The sequence below is a fragment of the Pelobates fuscus genome, chromosome 4, assembly GCF_036172605.1.
Source record: "Pelobates fuscus isolate aPelFus1 chromosome 4, aPelFus1.pri, whole genome shotgun sequence".
Classification (NCBI taxonomy): Eukaryota; Metazoa; Chordata; class Amphibia; order Anura; family Pelobatidae; genus Pelobates; species Pelobates fuscus.
This window is the reverse complement of record NC_086320.1, coordinates 178,480,243-178,504,142: the sequence shown is the minus strand read 5'-3', so window position 1 is coordinate 178,504,142 and position 23,900 is coordinate 178,480,243. Positions and strand designations below refer to the sequence as shown.

The 23,900-nt window shown below is 41.3% G+C and overlaps 1 protein-coding gene across 2 annotated transcripts in view; it reads right to left on the bottom strand.

Annotated features, from left to right (window-relative positions):
- PIGN (phosphatidylinositol glycan anchor biosynthesis class N) overlaps window positions 1-23,900 on the bottom strand; it is a 360,977-nt gene that overhangs the window by 10,728 nt on the left and 326,349 nt on the right. For both annotated transcript variants that reach the window (XM_063450558.1, XM_063450559.1), the window contains one exon: window positions 16,279-16,331. In XM_063450558.1, the coding sequence (XP_063306628.1) occupies window positions 16,279-16,331 (53 nt within the window). The remainder of the gene's footprint in view (window positions 1-16,278; window positions 16,332-23,900) is intronic.

Genomic DNA, 23,900 nt, shown 5'->3' with positions numbered 1-23,900 from the left:
CTAATTTAAGACTATTTCCTCTTGTTGTGATCGTTTTTCTTCTTTTAAATATAGTCTCCTCCTTCACTGTGTCAAGTCCCTTTATGTATTTTAATGTTTCTATCATATCCCCCCGTCTCGTCTTTCATCCAAGCTATAAATGTTAAGATCCTTTAACCTTTCCTTGTAAGTTTTATTCTGCAATCCATGAACCAGTTTAGTAGCCCTTCTCTGAACTCTTTCTAGAGCAGGGATAGGCAACCTTTGGCACTCCAGATGTTGTGGACTACATCCCCCATAATGCTCTTACACCCATAATGCTGGCAAAGCATCATCGGAGGTGTAGTCCAAAACACCTGGAGTGCCAAAGGTTGCCCTATGCCTGTTCTAGAGTATCAATATCCTTCTGAAGATACCGTCTCCAGTACTGCGTACAATACTCCAAGTGACTTCTCACCAGTGTTCTGTACAATGGCATGAACACTTCCCTCTTTCTACTGCTAATACCTCTCACTATACAACTAAGCATTCTGCTAGCATTTCCAGCTGCTCTATTACATTGTCTTCCTACCTTTAAGCCATCTGAAATAATTACTCTTAAATATCTTTCCTCAGATGTTGAGGTTAGTAGGGTATCAAATATCCTATACTCTGCGCTTGGGTTTTTACGTCCAAGGTGCATTACCTTGCACTTATCCACATTAAATGTCAGTTGCTACAGCTCTGACCATTTTTCTAGTTTACCTAAATCATTTGCCATTTGGCTTATCCCTCCAGGAACATCAACGCTGTTACATATCTTAGTATAACACAAACATACAGGCACACAACTACACACATATAGAGAAACATTCATACAGACACACATATACATACAAACAGACACATACAGACACACATACAAATTCTTAGTCACTCTCCTGTTTCCTACCTCTAATGCGCAGGAGGGTTACTTTCCCTGGGGTCCAGTGGCTCAACCTGATGGGAGTCAGAGTTCCCACTCTGACTACCTCTTCTCCTTCCTCCTCCCGTGCGGCTCCGGTGATTGCTGAGAGGAAGTGACCGGGGGTTGTCACTTCCTCCCAACGTCTGACATCATCAGAGGGGGCCAGGTCGCTCTGTTAAAGCACCGAAGCGCTGACCGGGCCCCCATGGACCGTGGTAGTTTCGCCACTGCTTGGATGTAGTGTTAGCTTTTAAATGCAGATGTACATTTGTGTGTAGTATTAGTGTTTCAGTGTTCGTATATAAATTTGGAATTTGAATCCAGGGGTTTTTGTATGTAATGTTTGTGTTTGCAGGAGTATGTTTGCATGTTGTGTTGGTGTTTGATTGCTGAGATTTACGCACATATACGTGTTTGATTGCTTGGATGGTGTTTAATTGCTGGGATGTATGCACATATGATTGCTGCACTTATACATACACAAACAAATTAATACACATACATACATATAAAAACATTGAGACATACACACACATTGACATATACACAGACACAAAGATACACACCATGACACATGCACAGACATTGACACACTAATACACACTGGCACATACACACACCAATACACACACACACACACACTCAGATACACACAGTGAAACATACACAAACCTTGACACAGACACACATACACTCTCACTGACAAACACACATACAAACGCATATACACTCTCACCGACAAGCACGCATACACTCTCACCGACAAGCACGCATACACTCTCACAGACAAGCACGCATACACTCTCACAGACAAGCACGCATACACTCTCACCGACAAACACACATACACACACACACCGACAAACACAAATACACACACACACCGACAAGCACACACACCCCAACAAGCACACATACACACACACCGACAAGCACACATACACACACACCGACAAGCACACACACACACACACCGACAAGCACACATACACCGACAAGCACACATACACACACACACACCGACAAGCACACATACACACACACACACCGACAAGCACACATACACACCGACAAGCACACATACACACCGACAAGCACACATACACACACACCGACAAGCACACATACACACACACCGACAAGCACACATACATACACACACACACACACACAAGCACACATACACACACACCGACAAGCACACACACACACCGACAAGCACACACACACACCGACAAGCACACATACACACACACCGACAAGCACACATACACACACACCGACAAGCACACACACACACCGACAAGCACACATACACACACACACCGACAAGCACACATACACACACACACCGACAAGCACACATACACACACACCGACAAGCAAACATACACACACCGACAAGCACACACACCGACAAGCACACACACACCGACAAGCACACACACACACACCGACAAGCACACATACACACACACACCGACAAGCACACATACACACACACCGCCAAGCACACATGCACACACACACACCCCCGACAAGCACACACACACACCGACAAGCACACACACACACACACCGACAAGCACACACACACACACACCGACAAGCACACACACACACCGACAAGCACACACACACACCGACAAGCACACATACACACACACACACACCGACAAGCACACATACACACACACACACCGACAAGCACACATACACACACCGACAAGCACACACACACCGACAAGCACACACACACATCGACAAGCACACATACACACACACCGACAAGCACACACACACACACACCGACAAGCACACACACACACCGACAAGCACACACACACACCGGCAAGCACACACACACACCGACAAGCACACATACACACCGACAAGCACACATACACACACACACACCGACAAGCACACATACACACACACACACACGACAAGCACACATACACACACACACGACAAGCACACATACACACACACCGACAAGCACACATACACACACACCGACAAGCACACATACACACACCGACAAGCACACATACACACACACACCGACAAGCACACACACACACCGACAAGCACACATACACACACACACACCGACAAGCACACATACACACACACCGACAAGCACACATACACACACCGACAAGCACACATACACACACCGACAAGCACACATACACACACACACACACCGACAAGCACACATACACACACCGACAAGCACACATACACACACACCGACAAGCACACATACACACCCCCGACAAGCACACATACACACCCCCGACAAGCACACACACACACCCCGACAAGCACACATACACACACACACACCGACAAGCACACACACACACACCGACAAGCACACACACACACACCGACAAGCACACACACACACACCGACAAGCACACACACCGACACACACACACCGACAAGCACACACACACATACCGACAAGCACACACACCCACACCGACAAGCACACATACACACCGACAAGCACACATACACACCGACAAGCACACATACACACACACACACCGACAAGCACATATACACACACACACACACCAACAAGCACACACACACACACACACACACCGACAAGCACACATACACACACACACACACACACCGACAAGCACACATACACACACACACACACCAAGCACACACACACCGCCAAGCACACACACACACCCCAACAAGCACACATACACACACCGACAAGCACACACACACACACACCCCGACAAGCACACACACACACACCGACAAGCACACACACACACACCCCGACAAGCACACACACACCGACAAGCACACATACACACACACCGACAAGCACACACACACACACCGACAAGCACACATACACACACACCGACAAGCACACATACACACACACACCGACAAGCACACATACACACACACACCGACAAGCACACATACACACACACACCGACAAGCACACATACACACACACACCGACAAGCACACATACACACACTAACCGACAAGCACACATGCACACACACACACACCGACAAGCACACATACACACACACACACACACAAGCACACACACACACACCGACAAGCACACATACACACACACACACACACCGACAAGCACACAAACACACACCGACAAGCACACATACACACACACACCGACAAGCACACATACACACACACACACCGACAAGCACACAAACACACACCGACAAGCACACATACACACACACACCGACAAGCACACATACACACACACACACCGACAAGCACACATACACACACACACACCGACAAGCACACATACACACCCCCCTGACAAGCACACACACACACACACCCCTGACAAGCACACATACACACACACACCGACAAGCACACACACACACCGACAAGCACACACACCCACACCGACAAGCACACATACACACCGACAAGCACACATACACACCGACAAGCACACATACACACACACACACACCAACAAGCACACATACACACACACACCGACAAGCACACATACACACACACACACACACCGACAAGCACACATACACACACACACACACCGACAAGCACACATACACACACACCGACAAGCACACATACACACACACCCCCCCAACAAGCACACACGCACACACCGACAAGCACACATACACACACACACACACACCGACAAGCACACATACACACACACACACACCGACAAGCACACATACACACACACCGACAAGCACACATACACACACACCCCCCCAACAAGCACACACGCACACACCGACAAGCACACATACACACACACCGACAAGCACACATACACACACACACACACACAAGCACACATACACACACACACACACACAAGCACACATACACACACACCGACAAGCACACATACACCGACAAGCACACATACACACACACCGACAAGCACACATACACACACACCGACAAGCACACATACACACACACACACACCGACAAGCACACATACACACACACACACACCGACAAGCACACATACACACACACCGACAAGCACACATACACACACACACCGACAAGCACACATACACACACACACCGACAAGCACACATACACACACACACCGACAAGCACACATACACACACACACCGACAAGCACACACACACACACACACACACACCGACAAGCACACATACACACACACACACACACCGACAAGCACACACACACACACACACCCCGACAAGCACACACACACACCGACAAGCACACACACACACCGACAAGCACACATACACACACACCGACAAGCACACATACACACACACCAACAAGCACACACACCGACAAGCACACATACACACCGACATGCACACATACACACACACACCGACAAGCACACATACACACACACACCGACAAGTACACATACACACACACACCGACAAGTACACATACACACACACACACACACCGGCAAGCACACATACACACACACCGACAAGCACACACACACACACACCGACAAGCACACACACACACACACACCGACAAGCACACATACACACACACACACCGACAAGCACACATACACACACACACATACACACACACACCGACAAGCACACATACACACACACACACACACCGACAAGCACACATACACACCGACAAGCACACATGCACACGCACACACCGACAAGTACACATACACACACCGACAAGCACACATACACACACACACACCGACAAGCACACATACACACACACACACCGACAAGCACACATACACACACACACACACCGACAAGCACACATACACACACACACACCGACAAGCACACATACACACACACACACACACCGACAAGCACACATACACACACACACACACCGACAAGCACACATACACACACACACACCGACAAGCACACACACCGACAAGCACACATACACACACACCGACAAGCACACATACACACACACCGACAAGCACACATACACACACACCGACAAGCACACATACACACACACACCGACAAGCACACATACACACACACCGACAAGCACACATACACTCTCACTGACAAGTACACATACACACAAATTGACAAACACATATATAGAGTCTACACTAAAATAGCTCATAGACTTAAATAACCGAGAAGTAAAAGTGGGCTTAGACTATAAGATGAGAAAGGTGAGTGTTATGCAATGGCCATCTAGATGCTTTACTCCAAAGGCTTTTAATTAAAATTATTCTACAGCTGGAGAACAGCATGTGACAAAAGAATGATAGATGATATAAAAACTATTTATTTTTTTAATTGAAGATAAAATATGTTAAGAAAGTGGGCATCCTGGGGATTATGGTTAATGATAAAGGTGTACAGACAAATAAAACCGTAAAAAAAAATAATAATAATAAAAAAATAATTACAGTATCCACAGGAAGTAAGATATGATTGGTGAAAAGAAGCAGACATGTAAAAAGCTACAAACGAGATTATGGTAAACCTTCCTAATGCCAGAGAAAAATGATCGGTACTTATAATGATCGAAACATTGCGAGGACCAACTCACACCAACTCAGTAACAACTAAGGAAATTAGATTTTTTTTTTATCAGGTAAATTCTCTAATCCTATCTCACCTACGAATGTTAAGAGTGACATTTGACAGCAAATAAACAAAGTTCAAAATAAATTAAAGAAACAGCTCTTCAACAGAGGCTCCATTGATCAGTACGAATTTCCTACAAACCCATAATATAGGCCTTCCTTTTCCCTTACATATTTTCATATTGCACTTTCATTCCAAATTCAAAACACACAGAAGTGTTGGTATTGTTAATGCATAGTATAAAGTAATTCTATGACACAACTTGCCAGTTAAAAAAAATAAACCTTCAATATTAGCTTAATTTAACTCTGAAGTGAAAATATATTTTCTTTGCTTAATAATCTGCTCATGGTATATCTGACAGAAAAGTGGATCCTTCAGTTTTCTAATGAAAATCCAACCGCTTATTTTAGAGAGCATGTGTTTAATCCCATCTCTTGCACTGTTACTATAACAAATGTGTTTCTGGCTTATGTCTTTAACACGACACATACATGCACCATGATAAATACTAAATGCATAACTAAGATTTCTTGAGGGTGTAATTTGTAAATGAGTGCTTTTTACATAGTCTCCAAGGATATCTGTTGGATTTGTTTTCTGGAAAACAAATGGTACAATTATTGTCTTACAACCAATCTGCTAACATGTTACCATTTTATCACAGAAAATAAACACCAGAATAAAATAATGAGGGGAGGTGATTTTGGGTTATCTCTGTAAAACACAGATTTAATCACAAACATCTCATGGCCACATTTAGTGATTATAATGCTCCAAGCCAGTAATTCCCATTGGCATTTTCAAGGCACACAAATTGTTTATGTTTTATCAATATCTCCTTTGAAACATAATTGGGAATGTCTTAATTTTGGACTGTTGTTGTGCCGTGAGGAGTTGGTTGGGACTGCTCTAGGCAAACATTTGTGCACTTCCTGGTATTAGCAGAGTTTAAATGGATCACCTTAAATGAGTACAGCGAGTACAGGTGGACTTAAGTTCACAGTAACCAAACAATTAGTTACTTGCATCAAGACTAATCTCCAACCTTCATCTAGATGCTATGTACTGCAGCTAGTTTATTAAGTGCATAAAAATTAAACTGTGTGCCTCACACAGCTTCCATTATAAAAGTTGTTTCATCTTCAATCAGATCTTGACTTTACTTTAGAAGTTTGCATTTCCTGCTCTATTAAATTAACTTACCTTTTTTTTTTCATTAACATTTTTTATTTAGCACATAATGCATAACGACAATTATTCCAAAGAACTTTCCCACGCTGTGTAAAATGACACAGAGCACTCTGATTGGTTAGATTCCAAGCCCACCAATCAGAGTGCTCTTTGTCATTTTACACAGCGTGGGAAATTCTAAAGAACTTTCCCACGCTGTGTAAAATGACACAGAGCAATCTGATTGGTTAGATTCCAAGCCCACCAATCAGAGTGCTCTTTGTCATTTTACACAGCGTGGGGAAATTCCATATCTGCCAAGTGACCCTATGTAGGGGAAACAGTCCCTATTCTGCTCTGTGTCAGTGTGTATCAGGGTCCCTGAGGACAGGTGTCAATCCATATCTGCCAAGTGACCCTATGTAGGGGAACAGTCCCTATTCTGCTCTGTGTCAGTGTGTATCAGGGTCTCTGAGGACAGGTGTCAATCCATATCTGCCAAGTGACCCTATGTAGGGGGAACAGTCCCTATTCTGCTCTGTGTCAGTGTGTATCAGGGTCTCTGAGGACAGGTGTCAATCCATATCTGCCAAGTGACCCTATGTAGGGGGAACAGTCCCTATTCTGCGTCAGTGTGTATCAGGGTCCCTGAGGACAGGTGTCATTCCATATCTGCCAAGTGACCCTATGTAGGGGGAACAGTTCCTATTCTGCTCTGTGTCAGTGTGTATCAGGGATCCTTAGGATAGGTGTCAATCCATATCTGCCAAGTGACCCTATGTAGGGGGAACAGTCCCTATTCTGCTCTGTGTCAGTGTGTATCAGGGTCTCTGAGGACAGGTGTCAATCTATATGTCAAGGTGTCAATATGTCATATGTCAGGTGCCATATCCATTGTGATTTAGGAATGTTAGGTGATTTATGCCCTTTATGGATTAAAACCAGACTCTGCATCAACTGTGTAATTTTCCATGGGAGTTTTGCCATGGATCCCCCTCCGGCATGCCACGGTCCAGGTGTTAGTCCCCTTGAAACAACATTTCCATCACTATTGTGGCCAGAAAGAGTCCCTGTGGGATTTAAAATTCGCCTCCCTATTGAAGTCTATGGCGGTTCGCCCGGTTCGCGAACGTTTGCGTTAGCCATTCGCGAACCGAAAATTTTATGTTCGCGACATGACTACACATTTCTTATGATGATCCTATTTGCCTATGGCTGTCCTATGATGTGTTATACGTCACATGCATATGAGTCACATAACATCATGTACCAATTTTTACCCATGTTGTAATGGGTGGGGAGGGGGTGTAACAAGTGGTGGACAGGAGCGTGGGGGAGAAAGTGAGGACAAGGGGCGATCCATCTTTTGTTTATCGCGGTGGTGTGATCGTGTAGTTTTTTTTTGTAGACCTGTTATGTTAGGTGGGGTTTATGCTTGTCCCACATGTCCCATGCTTCTTTTCAAAATTTCTGTGGAGGTCTGGTCGTTCTGGCCATGATTTAATATTTTTTAGAGGAGTCCACAGATTGAGTGCAGGATGTGATTTGCGGAGTGTGTGGGGACAACCAAGTTCTGCTAATAGTATATAATCCTGCTATAAGTATGTGGTAAATCAGATACTGTTTCGTTTTTGGTATGTTCAGTGGGAGAAGTTGTAGTAAGTATAGTTCTGGGTTCAGGGGTAATGTAACTTTAGTGGCATGTGCAATCAGGTTCGAGACCTCTACCCAGAAGGGTGTGATTTTTGGGCATGTCCAGCATTTTTTTTTATGTTTTGGGGTTCATATGTTTCAATCTGGTTGGCAATAGATGTCAGCGGTATAAAGGTTTTCTGGACAGTTCTATATGCGAAGTGCATAGTGTGAGTTTTTTGTTTGCTAGGAATATGCGGGACCACTGGGCATCGTCCAGTCGTTTCTGGAAGTCTGGTTCCCAAGCTTCCGTGAAAGAGTTGTGCAGTGTAGGATTTTGGAATTGCGTTGTGGTACAGTTGGGACATTAGCTTTGTGGGTGGTTTGCGTTGTACGCATGGTTTTTCAATGTCTCATAGGTGGTGGCGATGCGGGAAGGGAAGGATATCCTTGTATTTGGGAAGGATAGTGGGAAGGATATCCTTGTATTTGGGCCTGAGGTGTGCTGGGATCCAGGCTAGTGTTGCAATGTCTTGTCCTCCAGCTTCCATTTGGAGCCATGTAGGCGGTGTGTCCTAGTGAAAGGCCATGATTAGTGGACTAAGGAGGGATGCTGTGTAGTAGGTGTCGAGATGAGGGATTCCCATTCTCCTGCGTCTGAAAGGTCTGTACAGTGTGGAAGCCGCTACCCTTGGTCTTTTGTTATCCCATATGAATGCGTTGAGCATCTTTTGTGTATCCGGAATAAAGTGCTTTGGGAGTTTAAATTTGCAGGTTGCAGAATAAATTTTGGGGAGAAGGAGCATTTTAGCCGCTGCCATGCGTTTGGGGAGAAGGAGCATTTTAGCCGCTGCCATGCGTCCCAGTCAGGAAATATATTTGCCTCACCATCCCATAATTTGGATTTTGATGTTGTGTGCTAGTTTGACATAGTTGGCTTGAGGTAGTGCATGAGGGTTGGACGTGAAAGCTACCCCTAGGAAAGCTAGGTGATCAGTGTGCCCTTCATATGCATAGCTGCTTTTTAGGTTATTTCGAGTGTGGGTTGGTAGGTGCATGCTCATCGCTTGTGTTCTCATTATGTTTAGTTTGTAGTATGAGCAGGCACTGTATTTAGCCAGGGTTTCATGGAGTTGTGGGAGTGTCGTGTCAGGAGATTAGATTGATAGCATAATATCGTGCGCAAACATTGCGAGTTTGTGTTCGACGTCACCTATTCGTATTCCTCTAATGTTTGTATTCTCCCGTATGAGTTGTGTTAGGGGTTCAAGGGCAAAGATGTATAGTATGGGAGACAGTGAACATCCCTGGTGTGACCCATTGGTAATCTGGAACTCTGATGAGATGAAACCACTATTCGCCACTCGGGCTTATGGGCTGGAGTAAAGTGCTGACACTAGGGACATGACGTTTGGTGGGAATTTAAATTTCTGTAATACCTCCTCGAGGAAGCCCCAGTGTACCCTATCAAAGGCTTTTTCAGCGTCTATGGAGATGAATACACTCGCCCTTCCCGAGGTTTGCGCACTGTACATCAGGTTTAACAGCTTCCTAGTACCATCTGAGCTCTTTCTCACTGCTACAAACCCCACTTGGTCTCCATGTATCACAGTGGGTATAATGGTTGAGAGTCTGTTTGCATAGATCTTTGCCAGGAGTTTTGTGTCCATGTTCAGCAACAATATAGGTCTGAGGTTTTGGGGCCTGTTGGAGGGTTTTCCAGGTTTTGGAAGCATGGCAATTTGAGCAGCCAGCATTTCGAGTGGTATGTGACCCGTGTGTAAGATGTGGTTAAACTTTTTTTCCAGGTAGGGGGGGCCAGGATTGGGCAGAGAGTTTTATAATAAGAATTTGTGAAACCATCCAGGATAGGTGATTTCCCAGATGGGAGGGAGCGGATGGCCTTTTTCTATTTCCTGGAGGCTTGGAGTGTTTTGCATTGTGTTGGGAGTTAGTGAGGGGAGGCGAATGTGGGAGAGGAGTTCCTGAATTTCTTGACTGGTGGGTTGATGTGTCGTTTTGTCTGTGGCTAGGTTATAGAGTGTGCTGTAGAAGTCCGCCATCATGTTATTTATGCTCTGTGGGTTGAGCATCTTCCACCAGGGGAGATTAAGTGTTGGACTTTGGAGTTGGCTTGGGCATGTCTTAGTAAGGATGCTAGGGCTTCCCCTGCTTTGTTGCCTTAGGAGTACCTTTTCATTAGTAACCTATGGAGTATACACGTGTTTTTTTGGAACAGTAGGTCATTCAGTTCCTTATTCATTTTGTTAAGCCGGAGTTGTCCTGCTTCCGTTGGCGAGAGGAGTTGTGCTGTCGTTTGGTGTCTTAGTTCTTTGAGTAGTGTGGTGTATTCTTGTTGTGTCTATTTTATCATGTGTGCAGCTCGACTAATGAGCAGGCCCAAATTAACTTACTTTAATCAGAGCAGTCTCAGTAGGATGGAGGAGGTGGAGGACAGATTGAAGAGAGTCAAGAAGTTAGTTGGAATTAGAAAGTCTGCCAGACGGGTAAAGATGAATCGGTAAAGAAGTTTTAAGGAGAAAAGGAGCAGAGATATGGGACGGTAGGTAGATGTGGAAGAAGGTCTAGAAATAGCTTTATTTAGATTAGGTAAGACAATAGCAAGTATAAGGGGAGCAGGGACAACACTAGAAAAAAGAGAGCAGTTGAAGATATGTGTTAAGGATGCCAAAATACAAAGGGAGATAGCTCTGATAGGGTGGGATGGAATGGGATCAAGTGGATAAGTAGTGGGGTGAGGGGAAAGGAGAAGTGCTGCCATCTCCTGTTCAGTAGCTGGGAAGAAGGCCTGGAGAGTTTGGGAGAGAGAGGAGCAAAAGGAAGGGGGGGGGGGGAAGAATTAATTCCTTTACCGAATAAACTTGTCAACAAATCATGCAAAACTATAAAATTAAAGGTTAGTTCTGGGGGTGGCCACGGCAGAGATAAAAAGGGAGTTGAAAGTGTCAAAGAAGCCGCTTGGGATTGTGGCAGTATGTACTAATAAGAGAGGAAAATTATGACTGTTTAGCAAGGGTAGGAGCTGCACTATATGAGAGGAAAATTAGTTTGTAACAGACCAAATCTGAGAAGCAGATCCTCCAGCAGCATTCAGCTGAACAAGAGTATCTCTTTGACTTAGTGTGCCACTGTTGAAAGCACATACTCTATGAGGTGTGTGTTTGAAGCAAGGGCAGTGTCAAGGAAATAGGCATCAAGTAACTGTGAGTGGAGGTCAAGAGAATTCAGATTTCTAATGAGTTAAGGAAGGTTAGGTTGAGGATATTGTGTGTGGAGTCATTCAAGAAAAATATATAAGAAATGGTGATTTGGGAGAGGAAATTAAGTGTTACAGAGTTTAGAGACTGCGCATCTGAAAAAATAAGATCGAGAGTGTTGCCAGATGGATGTGTGGGACAATTAGCCCACTGGGACAGTCCAAGGGAGGAAGTAAATAAGAGTAATTCTGATGCAGTCAAAGGTGAGTTGAAAGGAATGGTGAAGTCACCAAGAATTAGGAATGAAATATTATTTTAAATGAATTAGGGAAGCAAGGCAGCAAAATGGTTAAAGGACCACTCTAGGCACCCAGACCACTTCAGCTTAATGAAGTGGTCTGGGTGCCAGGTCCAGCTAGCTTTTACCCTTTTTTTTATAAACATAGCAGTTTCAGAGAAACTGCTATGTTTATTCTGAGGGTTAAGCCAGCCTCCAGAGCCTCTAGTGGCTGTCTCACTGACAGCCGCTAGAGGCGCTTGCGTGCTTCTCACTGTGAAAATCACAGTGAGAGCACGCAAGCGTCCATAGGAAAGCATTATGAATGCTTTCCTATGCGACCGGCTGAATGCGAGCGTGGCTCCTGCCGCGCATGCGCATTCAGCCGATGACGTCGCGAGGAAGAAGAGGAGGAGGAGTAAAGCTCCCCGCCCGGCGCTGGAGAAAGAGGTAAGTTTAACCCCTTCCTCCCCCCAGAGCCCGGCGGGAGTGGGTCCCTGAGGGTGGGGGCACCCTCAGGGCACTCTAGTGCCAGGAAAACGAGTATGTTTTCCTGGCACTAGAGTGGTCCTTTAAGGAAGAGGCTAGGAGAATCAGGTGGGCAGTAAATGACAACAATGTTTGTAGAGATATTTTTGAACAGATGAATTGAGTGAACTTTAAATGAGGAGAAAGAGAGGGGTATAGGTTTGAAGGAGCAGTGGGATAAGAGCATAAACCCTAACCAGCCACCCTTCTTGTCAGATTGTCGTGGGTGTGACTTAATTGAAGACCACCAAAGGATAACGAGGCAGGGGCAGCCGTGTCAGAGGAAGAGACCCATGTTTCAGTTAATGCTAGTATGTTTAGGGAACCTGAGATGAATAAGTCATGGACAGCAGTACTGCTGTACCCAATGGCAGTTGCAGAACCCACATTTGGGGTCTTTATAGTAGTAGGATACTCACAGTGTGTGAAATTCCCCATGGAAAAGAAACCTGTGAAAAAATATAACCATATGTTTTGCCAGGCTTGATTATAAAACCGTTTTTAAAAAAATCACTACGTGGTCGGAGCCAGCTGAGGAACAGAGACGTTGCACTATTGTGAACTCCGGGCCTCAAACTACCAATATAGGCAGATTTAAGCTGGGAAACTAGCTGCTCACCTGCTACTCTCTGCGTCATGGGCCGCAAAAAAACAAACAAAAAAACGAAGCCAACAAACGCACATCCGCCAAAAGATATCGGAGAACTTCTGCGGAGATCACAGGTGGCTGCATGGGACAAAAAGGTAATAGGGGGACAAGGGCTCTTTCTATTCCTTGAAGGATTCCCCTTTTGATGCAGGAGCTGGGGTATCGTAAGAACCTCTCACAGGTCCCAGGCAACCCACTGCCAGTCAGTTACTGCCAGCCAACACAAGACCATGCACGCTGAACAGAGGGTCAACATTATGGCAGACATGGCCTTCTTTAAGGGCGCCATATGGGGCGCCACCATGCACATTGAGCTGTAGAGGCCTCAGTGAGCACACAAGACTCGAGATTGACCTCAATAGAACACAAATTTAAGGAACTTGTGAAACACCAACAGACAACCTCCGATAAGATAGGCGCCTTAGTGGAGGCGCTTAAAGGACTTTAAAGGCATACCGGACTTTGGAGGCCCCTCTGAAGCTCCTTACTTTGTCTGATGACTGATAAACCTCCTGTTACCGTACAAACAAGCTAAGGCAGTGAAGCTTGAAGGCATGTTCTGCATACCGAAGCCAAGAACTGCACCATCGAGTATATATACTGAATTAATCATCCACTTTCAATCCCTGCAGGACAAGGCACTACTTGCAGCCGCAGCTCACTGGAAGACCCCCTTGCTATTTGAAGGCTCAACACTTGCCATGTTCCCGGATCTGACTAGAAGAACCATTGGGTGGCGCAGATCCCTGCAACCACTCCTACAAATACTTTATTCAAGGAACATCAATTATAGGTGGGAACTTCCTAAACCACTCCTAATATCCTACCAGGGTAACTCCCACAGAGTGCACAGTTTCGCAGAGCTGGAGACTCATCTACGTAGCCGAGACCTGGCAGAACTCCGGAGGGCAGAAGGTACAGGACTGTCTGGCTTGGACCCCTCTGGTTCTTATCCTGGGCAGCTTAGCGTCCTATGCCTCCACACCCTAAGACCTGACCGGTTGTAACCTGCAGAGATGTCCCTCCTGCCCAGAGAGGATTGTCCAACCTCCAGCCAAGGTGATTCTCTTTTTCTTTTAATGCTCCTTTTCTCCATTGCACTTATGTTTGTTTAGTATATTTACCGATAGGTAATAGCAATGTTAACTCACCGTTTAATATACTACTTATGTAGCGATTACACTATAGATTGGTGCATGTTTGACTCCGAAATACCCCTTCTATCCGGTTAATAATAGGGTATAGTAGGCCCCATATGGCCTAGGCGGGAAGGGGATATCCCACGGGGATCAGGTTTTATTAAAAAAACAACCAACACTGTAACATTTACCCGTGAGGGACCCGCTAGGATGTTGAATCTTGTTCTTACTCATTTTTCTTTTTCACTCCAAAACAAAAAAAAAAAACATTCCACATGCTTACTGCTGCGAATACTATGTTGAAGCTCGAAATTGTTTGTACTTTGTGAATTACCATATTTGCTACCGGTGTACTCCCATGTGGAATATCATAAATAAATATTTTTTAAAAAACTTACTAAATGCTCTGATGGTTTTACCTCCAACAAATGTATTTGGTTTTGTAGTGATTTTCAATTCTGTAAATGCTATTAAAGTTAACTTAGCATATAAAAATTAACGAAAATGTTTTACAACCATAATTCACTTTCCTATATATATTTTTTTTAATGTTAAAAAAATTATGAAATCAGAGTTCAGTGAATCTATTTTGAGTTATCTTTTTCAAATGCACTAGCTGTGTAAAAAAAAAAAAATATATATATATATATTATTTTTTTTATATATATAAAAGCTAGTGAAAGAAAGCACCTCTACCTTCTAAAACATATATAGAGTATATTATAATTTAGGTCTCAAGAGGTAAGTTATGCATGCATGTCTCAGTCCCAAATGTCATTCACAAAGGGGTTAATCATTTAAACCAGACTGGCTGGTCTCAGACAGTAGAGTGACAGATTCTAGCAGTGCAATATGTTTAATGGTGCAGTAAGGAAACAGGCTATAACTGGCAAGCATTACGAACACACACAGTGCAAAGTGAGCTGTCTACCAAAGTGACAGCACCATTACTTTTACAGAGAGATCAGTTCTTTGCCTGTACTGTTGCCACCCAGACATAACGAGTGTGTAAAAAGTATTATTACATTACAAACGTGACATGCTGGATTTGCAATTCATTACCAGGACATTGTTTAGTTTTTATGTACCTTGTTCCTATGTCCAGCCAACTTCCATAATCTTGAACAAGAAAGAAAAAATGCTGCATGTAAAAAAAAAAAAGAAAAAAAAAGTTAAAACGTTACACAAATATAAAAAGCATAAAATATCTCAGGGTTCTCATGATCTACAGTACAGTTTAATATCTACTATTTATTATGCCCATTACACGCAAACACCTCTGCTACAGACTACAGAAACTGTATAATAAAAACTACCTACAAAAGTGAGCAGCAGGGGTGCGGAAGCCAATAATCCATTTTAAATCTGAATGTTAGAGTTTTTAGTAGGTATGAATATGTATAGATATGTATGTGTGTCTGTGAAAGTCTAGTTAAAATGGAGGTTACTGGCCAACCTGGAACAAGAATTCTAGGCTGGCCAATATCAACCATGTCCTGTGATATACCCCTCCTCCACTCTCCATCAGGACTGAAATCAACAGAGGATGATGGGGCTGAGGGGAGAACTTTGCCTCATTGCTAGAACTGTGATAAGTTTTAGCTTTTCTTTCTTTCGTTTTCTTTTTTTTTTTAAATGTTTGGAGGGCAGCAGTGTTATGAAAACCCTGTTTGTCTTGTTTTTATAAGAGTGACTCTTTAAATTTTGAATGAATACGAAAAAGTCCAAGGATATATAAAACATTTTAAAGTCTTACTCAATATGGTTTATTTAACAATGTGAAAATTCAAAGGGAATTTTCAAATTAAAAATAGTTGAACTGTAAAAAAAATATCTCTAAGATATGTTTCCAGTTCAGTTATTGTGGTCTATACTTTAAAATGTACTTTGACTTCATACATTAGTATATAATCCTGTATATATTTGCTTTTCAAATTGTGCATCACCTCCAACAAGGCGCACAATTCTTTTAGAGAAGAGAAACAGACTAACAGATCTTCAAGATAAAAGCACAAAATGTTACTTCTTTAGAATATGCAACTTATTACAAACAAAATTAAAAGTGAAACATTTCCAAAGTCCCATATTAGAAGCTACAATGTAGTAAGGGCAGAGCAACAGACAGACAACAAAACAATTCAATGAAGCCAATGCATTTTATACTATGGGTGGAGCTTTCTCCGGAGAGCATTTGGAATAGTTTTACTAAATAAATTGGATGTTTTAATGAAAGCTTTGTGTTTAAATTGTTCCGTGTTTTTTCCCAGAAACAAGGTTCATTTAACCCCCTATTGACCAGACCACTTTTCAATATTCTTACCATTTGGGACCAAGGCTGTTTTTACATTTCTGCGGTTTTTGTGTTTAGCTGTAATTTTCCTCTTACTCATTTACTGTACCCACAAATTATATACAGTTTTTATCGCTATTAAATGGTCTTTCTAAAGATACTGTTATTTTCATCATATCATATAACTTACTATCTTTTTTTTTTGTTTATAAAATATGAAAAACATTTTCTAACTTTGATCCTCAAAATCTGTGACGCATCTACAATAGTTTCTAATGTTGTCCTGAGTTTAAAAAGACCCAATGTTAACATGTTCTTAGCTTTTTTTTGTGTGTGTGCAAGTTATAGGTCTATTAGTACAAGTAGCACTTTGCTATTTCCAAACCATTTTTTTCAAAATGAACGCAAGTTACATTGTAACACTAATGTCTGTCAGGAATCCCTGAATAACCCTTCACATGTATACATTTTTTAAAAGAAGACAACCTAAGGTATTAAACTTGGGGTATTTTGACTCTTTTTATGCAACCATTTTACCACCAATCTATGCCAAATTTTAAAAATAAAAATAAATGGTGATGTTTTTTGACACATGTAGCAGCTTAAGAACACATCTACTGAGAACTTTAAGGGTTAGAGCCAACGAACACCCCGATATGTGTCCAGCAACATCTAACTACAGTGACACTATGTATAGGTGTGTCGGGTTCTCTGGGGGCTAAAATACCTTATTTGGAGGGTGCGCATTCCAGTTTTCCAACTTGGAATTTTCACAGCTGGTCATTATGCACCCATGTCTTAGTTAAGACATTTTTTGAAGCTGGCCAATGTAATTTACCCCCATCAAACCATACATATTTTTTAAAGTAGACAACCCATGGTATTCAAAATGTGGTAAGTCCACTCTTTTTTTAGTAGCCACATAGTCACAAACACTGGACAAAATTAGCGTTTATATTAGTTTTTTTTTTTTTTGCATCTTTTACACATAAACTGCAATTTCACCAATTATATCAATTTAATACATTTTACTGCTCCAAAACACTATATTTGTGTAGAGTAATGCCTCATGAGTACAACAGTCCCCATCAAGTATAGGTTTTATGGTGATTTGCAAGAGTTACAGGGTCAAACATAAGATTTGCCAATTAAATTTTTTGTAAATTGCTATTTGCCAGATTGGCTATGTTGCCTTTGAGATGGTATGGCAGCCCAGAAATGAAAATAAACCCACCCCCCCTGATTACCATTTGAAAAAGTAGACAGCCCAGGGTTTTCAAAATGAGTAATGTCCAGTCTTTTGTAGTAGCCACTTAGTCACAAATACTGGCCAAAGTTAGCATTTAAATTTATTTGTGTGTGAAAAATGCAAAAAAACTAGTATGAATGCTAACTTTGGCCAGTGCTTGTGACTAAGTGGCTACTAGAAAAAACTGGACATACCCAATTTGCAATACCTTGTGTTGTCTACTTTTGCAAATGGTATGCCATCAAGGGGGTAATTCTTATTCCTGGCAAATTTATATGAAAAAAATGAAATGGGCAAACCTTATATTTAACTTTCAAAAACACTATAACACCAGTACATGGGGGGTGCTGTTATACTCGGGAGACTTCGCTGAACACAAATATGAGTGTTTCAAAACAGTAAAACGTATCACAACAATTATATCGTCAGTGAAAGTGCATTTTTTTTGTGTTTAAAAAAATGCAAAAAACCCTTCCCCACGCCCCACCCACACGTCCCGCTCCCACCCCCTCTAGCACCCCACAAGCTCCCTCATGGGAGCCGCACAAACTAAGACCGACCATACTTCAAAAGCACTGACGCACGGGGTACCCAAAGGCACAAACCGCGACTCAACAGCAATCTTGATAAAGATGATACAAACTGATAACGTGCACTACCGTGTTACCCCCAACTAGAACAACTGTCTTGTACCCTTCCCTTACAAGACACAGAGTCAAGAGGCGACAGCAAACGACCACGTTGGCACCACAAAAACTGTCGCGCAACTAATTGTTACCTAAAACTGTTACAGATGTTGTTATTGAAACTGATGAACTCTGTACAATTAACCTTGTTCCCAAGTTCTACTTTCTGTACCACCACTCTACTACTACTACCAAAAAATTCTAAATAAAGAATTTATAAAAAAAAAAAAAAAATGCAAAAACCCGCCAAATGAAAACGCTAACTTTGGCCAGCGTTCGTGAAAGTGGCTACTACAAAAGACTGGACATACCCCATTTTGATTACCCTAGGTTGTCTATATATGCAAATGGTATGCCATTATGGGCTCAATTCACATTCCATGGCTACCATAGGCAGCATAGACCCAGCAAACCAATCTGGCACACTGAAATGGGCAAGCCCTATATTGACCCTGTCTCTTTCCAAGCCACTTAGTCACAAACACTGGCCAAAATTAGCATACAATTTAGTTTTTTGCCGTTTTCACACACAAACAAATATGAATGCTAAATTTGGCCAGTGTTTGCAACTAAGTGGCTTCTAGAAAAGACTGGACATACCCCATTTGTAATACCTTGAGTTGTCTACTTTTGCAAATGGTATGCCATCATGGGGGTAATTTTCATTCCTAGGCTACCATTTGGTCTTAAAGGCAAAGTAACCAATCTGGCGAATTTCAATGTGTATAAACTGAAAAATGTAACATGCTATATTTGACCCTGTAACTTCCTAAAACACCATAAAACCTGTACATAGGGGGTACTGTTTTACACCTGTGACATCACTGAATACAAATATGTGTATTTTATTGCAGTAAAAGCAAACAGTATTATGACATTCACAGTTAAAATGTCATGTAGAACTAAAAAAAAAATAACATTTCTCATTTTCTCCCATTCTTTTATATTTTATTCATATTAAATTATGTTTCATAACTAAATAGTTGATGTTAAATGAAAGCCCTGTTTCCCCTGAATAAAATGATATATAATAAGTGTGGGTGCACTTAATATGAAAGAGGTGAATTACGGTTGAACAGACATATAGTAAAATTCCAGGTTTTGTTTATGTTTTATTTTGATCACAACGTGTACATTTGGCTCAGTCCTTAAGGGGTTAAAATACACCTAGACAGTGTATGTGTGTGTATGTATATGTGTATATATATACTAAGATCATATATATATATATATATATATAGTATATATATATGATCCAAGTATATATATATATTTTTTTTACACTTATTTTATTTAATTTTTATTTGATTTCAGCCAGCAGGGGGACTAACTGTCATTACAGTTAGTCCCCCTGCTGGCAATGCACCAGGCAGCTATCCCGGCCATGTGATAGTGAGGTCCTCGCAAGGACCTCAGTCTCACATGGCCCGGGGGGGGCTGAAGAGGACGGAGGTGCCGCAGGGGGCTCCCTGGGAGTCCCCCCAACCGCGATCGCCGTCGTGGGATCGCCGGCGACCGGGTAAGTGAAAAAAAAACGTGGGGCGTACATTTACGTCCTGCGGCGTTTAGAGCCGCTTTAAAAAGGACGTAAATGTACGCCCTCTGGACTTAAAGGGTTAATATTGATATATATATAATTATATATATATATATATATATTAATATCAAATTACACGTAGACTGATACTGATTAAATATATATATATTATTGTTATATATATTTATATATAATATTAAAAAAATGTAAATACGTAAAAAAATAAAATAAAAAAATAATTGAAAATAAAATATTAAAAAATATATAGATGTGTTTTATTTAATTCTAACTGTATTGTGATATTAATATATATATATTTATATAAAAATACACGTAGAACGAAATAATATATATCTATATACATAAATATATACGTATATATCACTATATATATACCTATATATAAATAAAAAATATTTAAAAAAAAATTATATATATATATACACATATGTATATATATATATATATACATATATTAATTCTACACATATATTTATGTAATACTTTTACATAATTAGGTATCCTAATTAATTACAATTAGCGGGACCTGCCTGACAACCCATGCAGAAAGTAAAGGGAATTTAATTTGCTAGCACTATATTTAACCCTATAACTTTCCAAGACACCATAAAACCTGTACATGGGGGGTACTGTTTTACTCGGGAGACTTCGCTGAACACAAATATTAGTGTTTCAAAACAGTAAAATGTATTACAACGATGATAGTCGATGATAGTCCAGTAAAAGTGAAGTTTTTTGCATTTTTCACGCACAAACAGCACTTACACGGACGATATTATTGCTGCAATACTTTTTACTCTTTTGAAACACAAATATTTGTGTTCAGCGAAGTCTCCCGAGTACAACAGTACCCCTCATGTACAGGTTTTATGGTGTTTTAAAAAATTACAGCATCAAATATAAGGCTTGTGTTTCATTTTTTTCACATTAAAATTCGCCAGATTGCTTACGTTGCCTTTATGACCCCATGGTAGCCCAAGAATGAAAATTACCCCATACGATGGCATACTATTTGCAATAGTAGACAACCCAAGGTATTGCAAATGGGGTATGTCCAGTCTTTTTTAGTAGCCACTTAGTCACAAACACTGGCCAAAATTGGCATTTTTTGAATTTTTCACACACAAACAAATACTAACGCTAACTTTGGCCAGTGTTTGTGACCAAATGGCTACTAAAAAAGACTGGACATACCCCATTTGCAATACCTTGGGTCGTCTACTATTGCAAATGGTATGCCATTATGGGTTTACATTTATTTCCTGGGCTACTATACAGTCTCAAAGGCAACGTAACCAATCTGGCGAATTTTAATTTCAAATGTAACACGCTATATTTGACCCTGTAACTTCCCAAAACACCATAAAACCTGTACATAGGGGGTACTGTTTTACACGTGAGACTTTGCTGAATACAAATATGTGTATTTTATTGCAGTAAAAGCAAACAGTATTATGACATTGACAGTTAAAATGTCACGTAGAACTAAAAAAAATCTTATTTTCTCCCATTTTTTTCATATTAAATTATGTTTCATAGCTAAATATTTGATATTAAATGAAAGCCCTGTTTCCCATAAATAAAATGATATATAATAAGGGGGGGGGGTGCATTTAATATGAAAGAGGTGAATTACGGTTGGACAGACATATAGCGCAAATGCCAGGTTTTGTTTACATTTTGTTTCGTTCACAACTTGTACATTTGGCTGCGGTCTTAAGGGGTTAAAAGACACAACCAATACATACACATAAATTATTTTAATGTAACTACATATGCAAACACCAGCTAAATATATACATCTTATACATCACAAAGTAAACACATAAATACACATATGGACACGCACTATCATATATAAATATACACTCAATTATTCACACTTACACACATGCATGTGCTTCACAAAACAAAACAAAATTCCTACATGTCAGCTGGGGTAGCAAGGCATCATAGATTGGAAGCACTTTTGGACAAAAATTAAAGTGTGCTATATCTATAAAATATATAGTGTAATAATCTAGTGCAGCACTATAAAGAGCTAATTGTGTCAATACAGTACTGTAATATTTTTGCACTTTGATTATTATAGTACTATATCGACACAATTACCACTTTATAGTGCTGCACTAGATTATTACACTATATAGTTATATGTTTAACTTTTTTTAAAGATAGAGCGAACTTTAATTCTTTGTAAGTAACAGAGAAAGACAAGAAAATAATGATAGATGGAAGGAGAGAGGGACAGCGTGACTGTGGAAAAGTAGAATTGACAGTAGAAAACAGAAATAAAATGTGATAATTAGAGAGACCCAGATTTTGCGATCTGCAGAATATGTACTCAAAGTAAAAGGAAGAGTGATTGCACTAAGAGACAGTGTCACTAAGACAAACTGTGTAGAAGTGAATGGCAGCAAGTGCCACTAACTTTGTCTCTGACTTGTCATTATTGGGGGAAGTTTGTGGGAATTAGCTGATGTGATTTAGAATAAATTTAAATATTAGCATGTGTGCAGCATGATCAGCTCTCTTGTAATGGATTTAGTTCACTGCTCAAATGCTGGCAAAAATGTTTGTGAGTTTGGCTCATTAGACACACGCTAAGGACATATTTCTCTTTTTAATAGGACGGTGCAAAAGTGATCACATTTAATTTCATCTCACAGTAAATGAATAAGAGTTGTGTTTTATACAGCATGGGTTCCCACCCTTAGACCACTCCTCATTCAATTCATTATTTTGTTTATATAACTGTGGAATGTTCCAAAAAATAAAACACTGGCAAAAAACATGTACATAATCTTTGTGTCCATTTAATTTCAGAGGATGTAAATCAATAAACCATAAGTTCAGCTTTGTGCACAAGACCCATAAAGTGCTCATTACAAACATCCTGTTTTCGCTAAGATTTTCCTCCTGCCTAA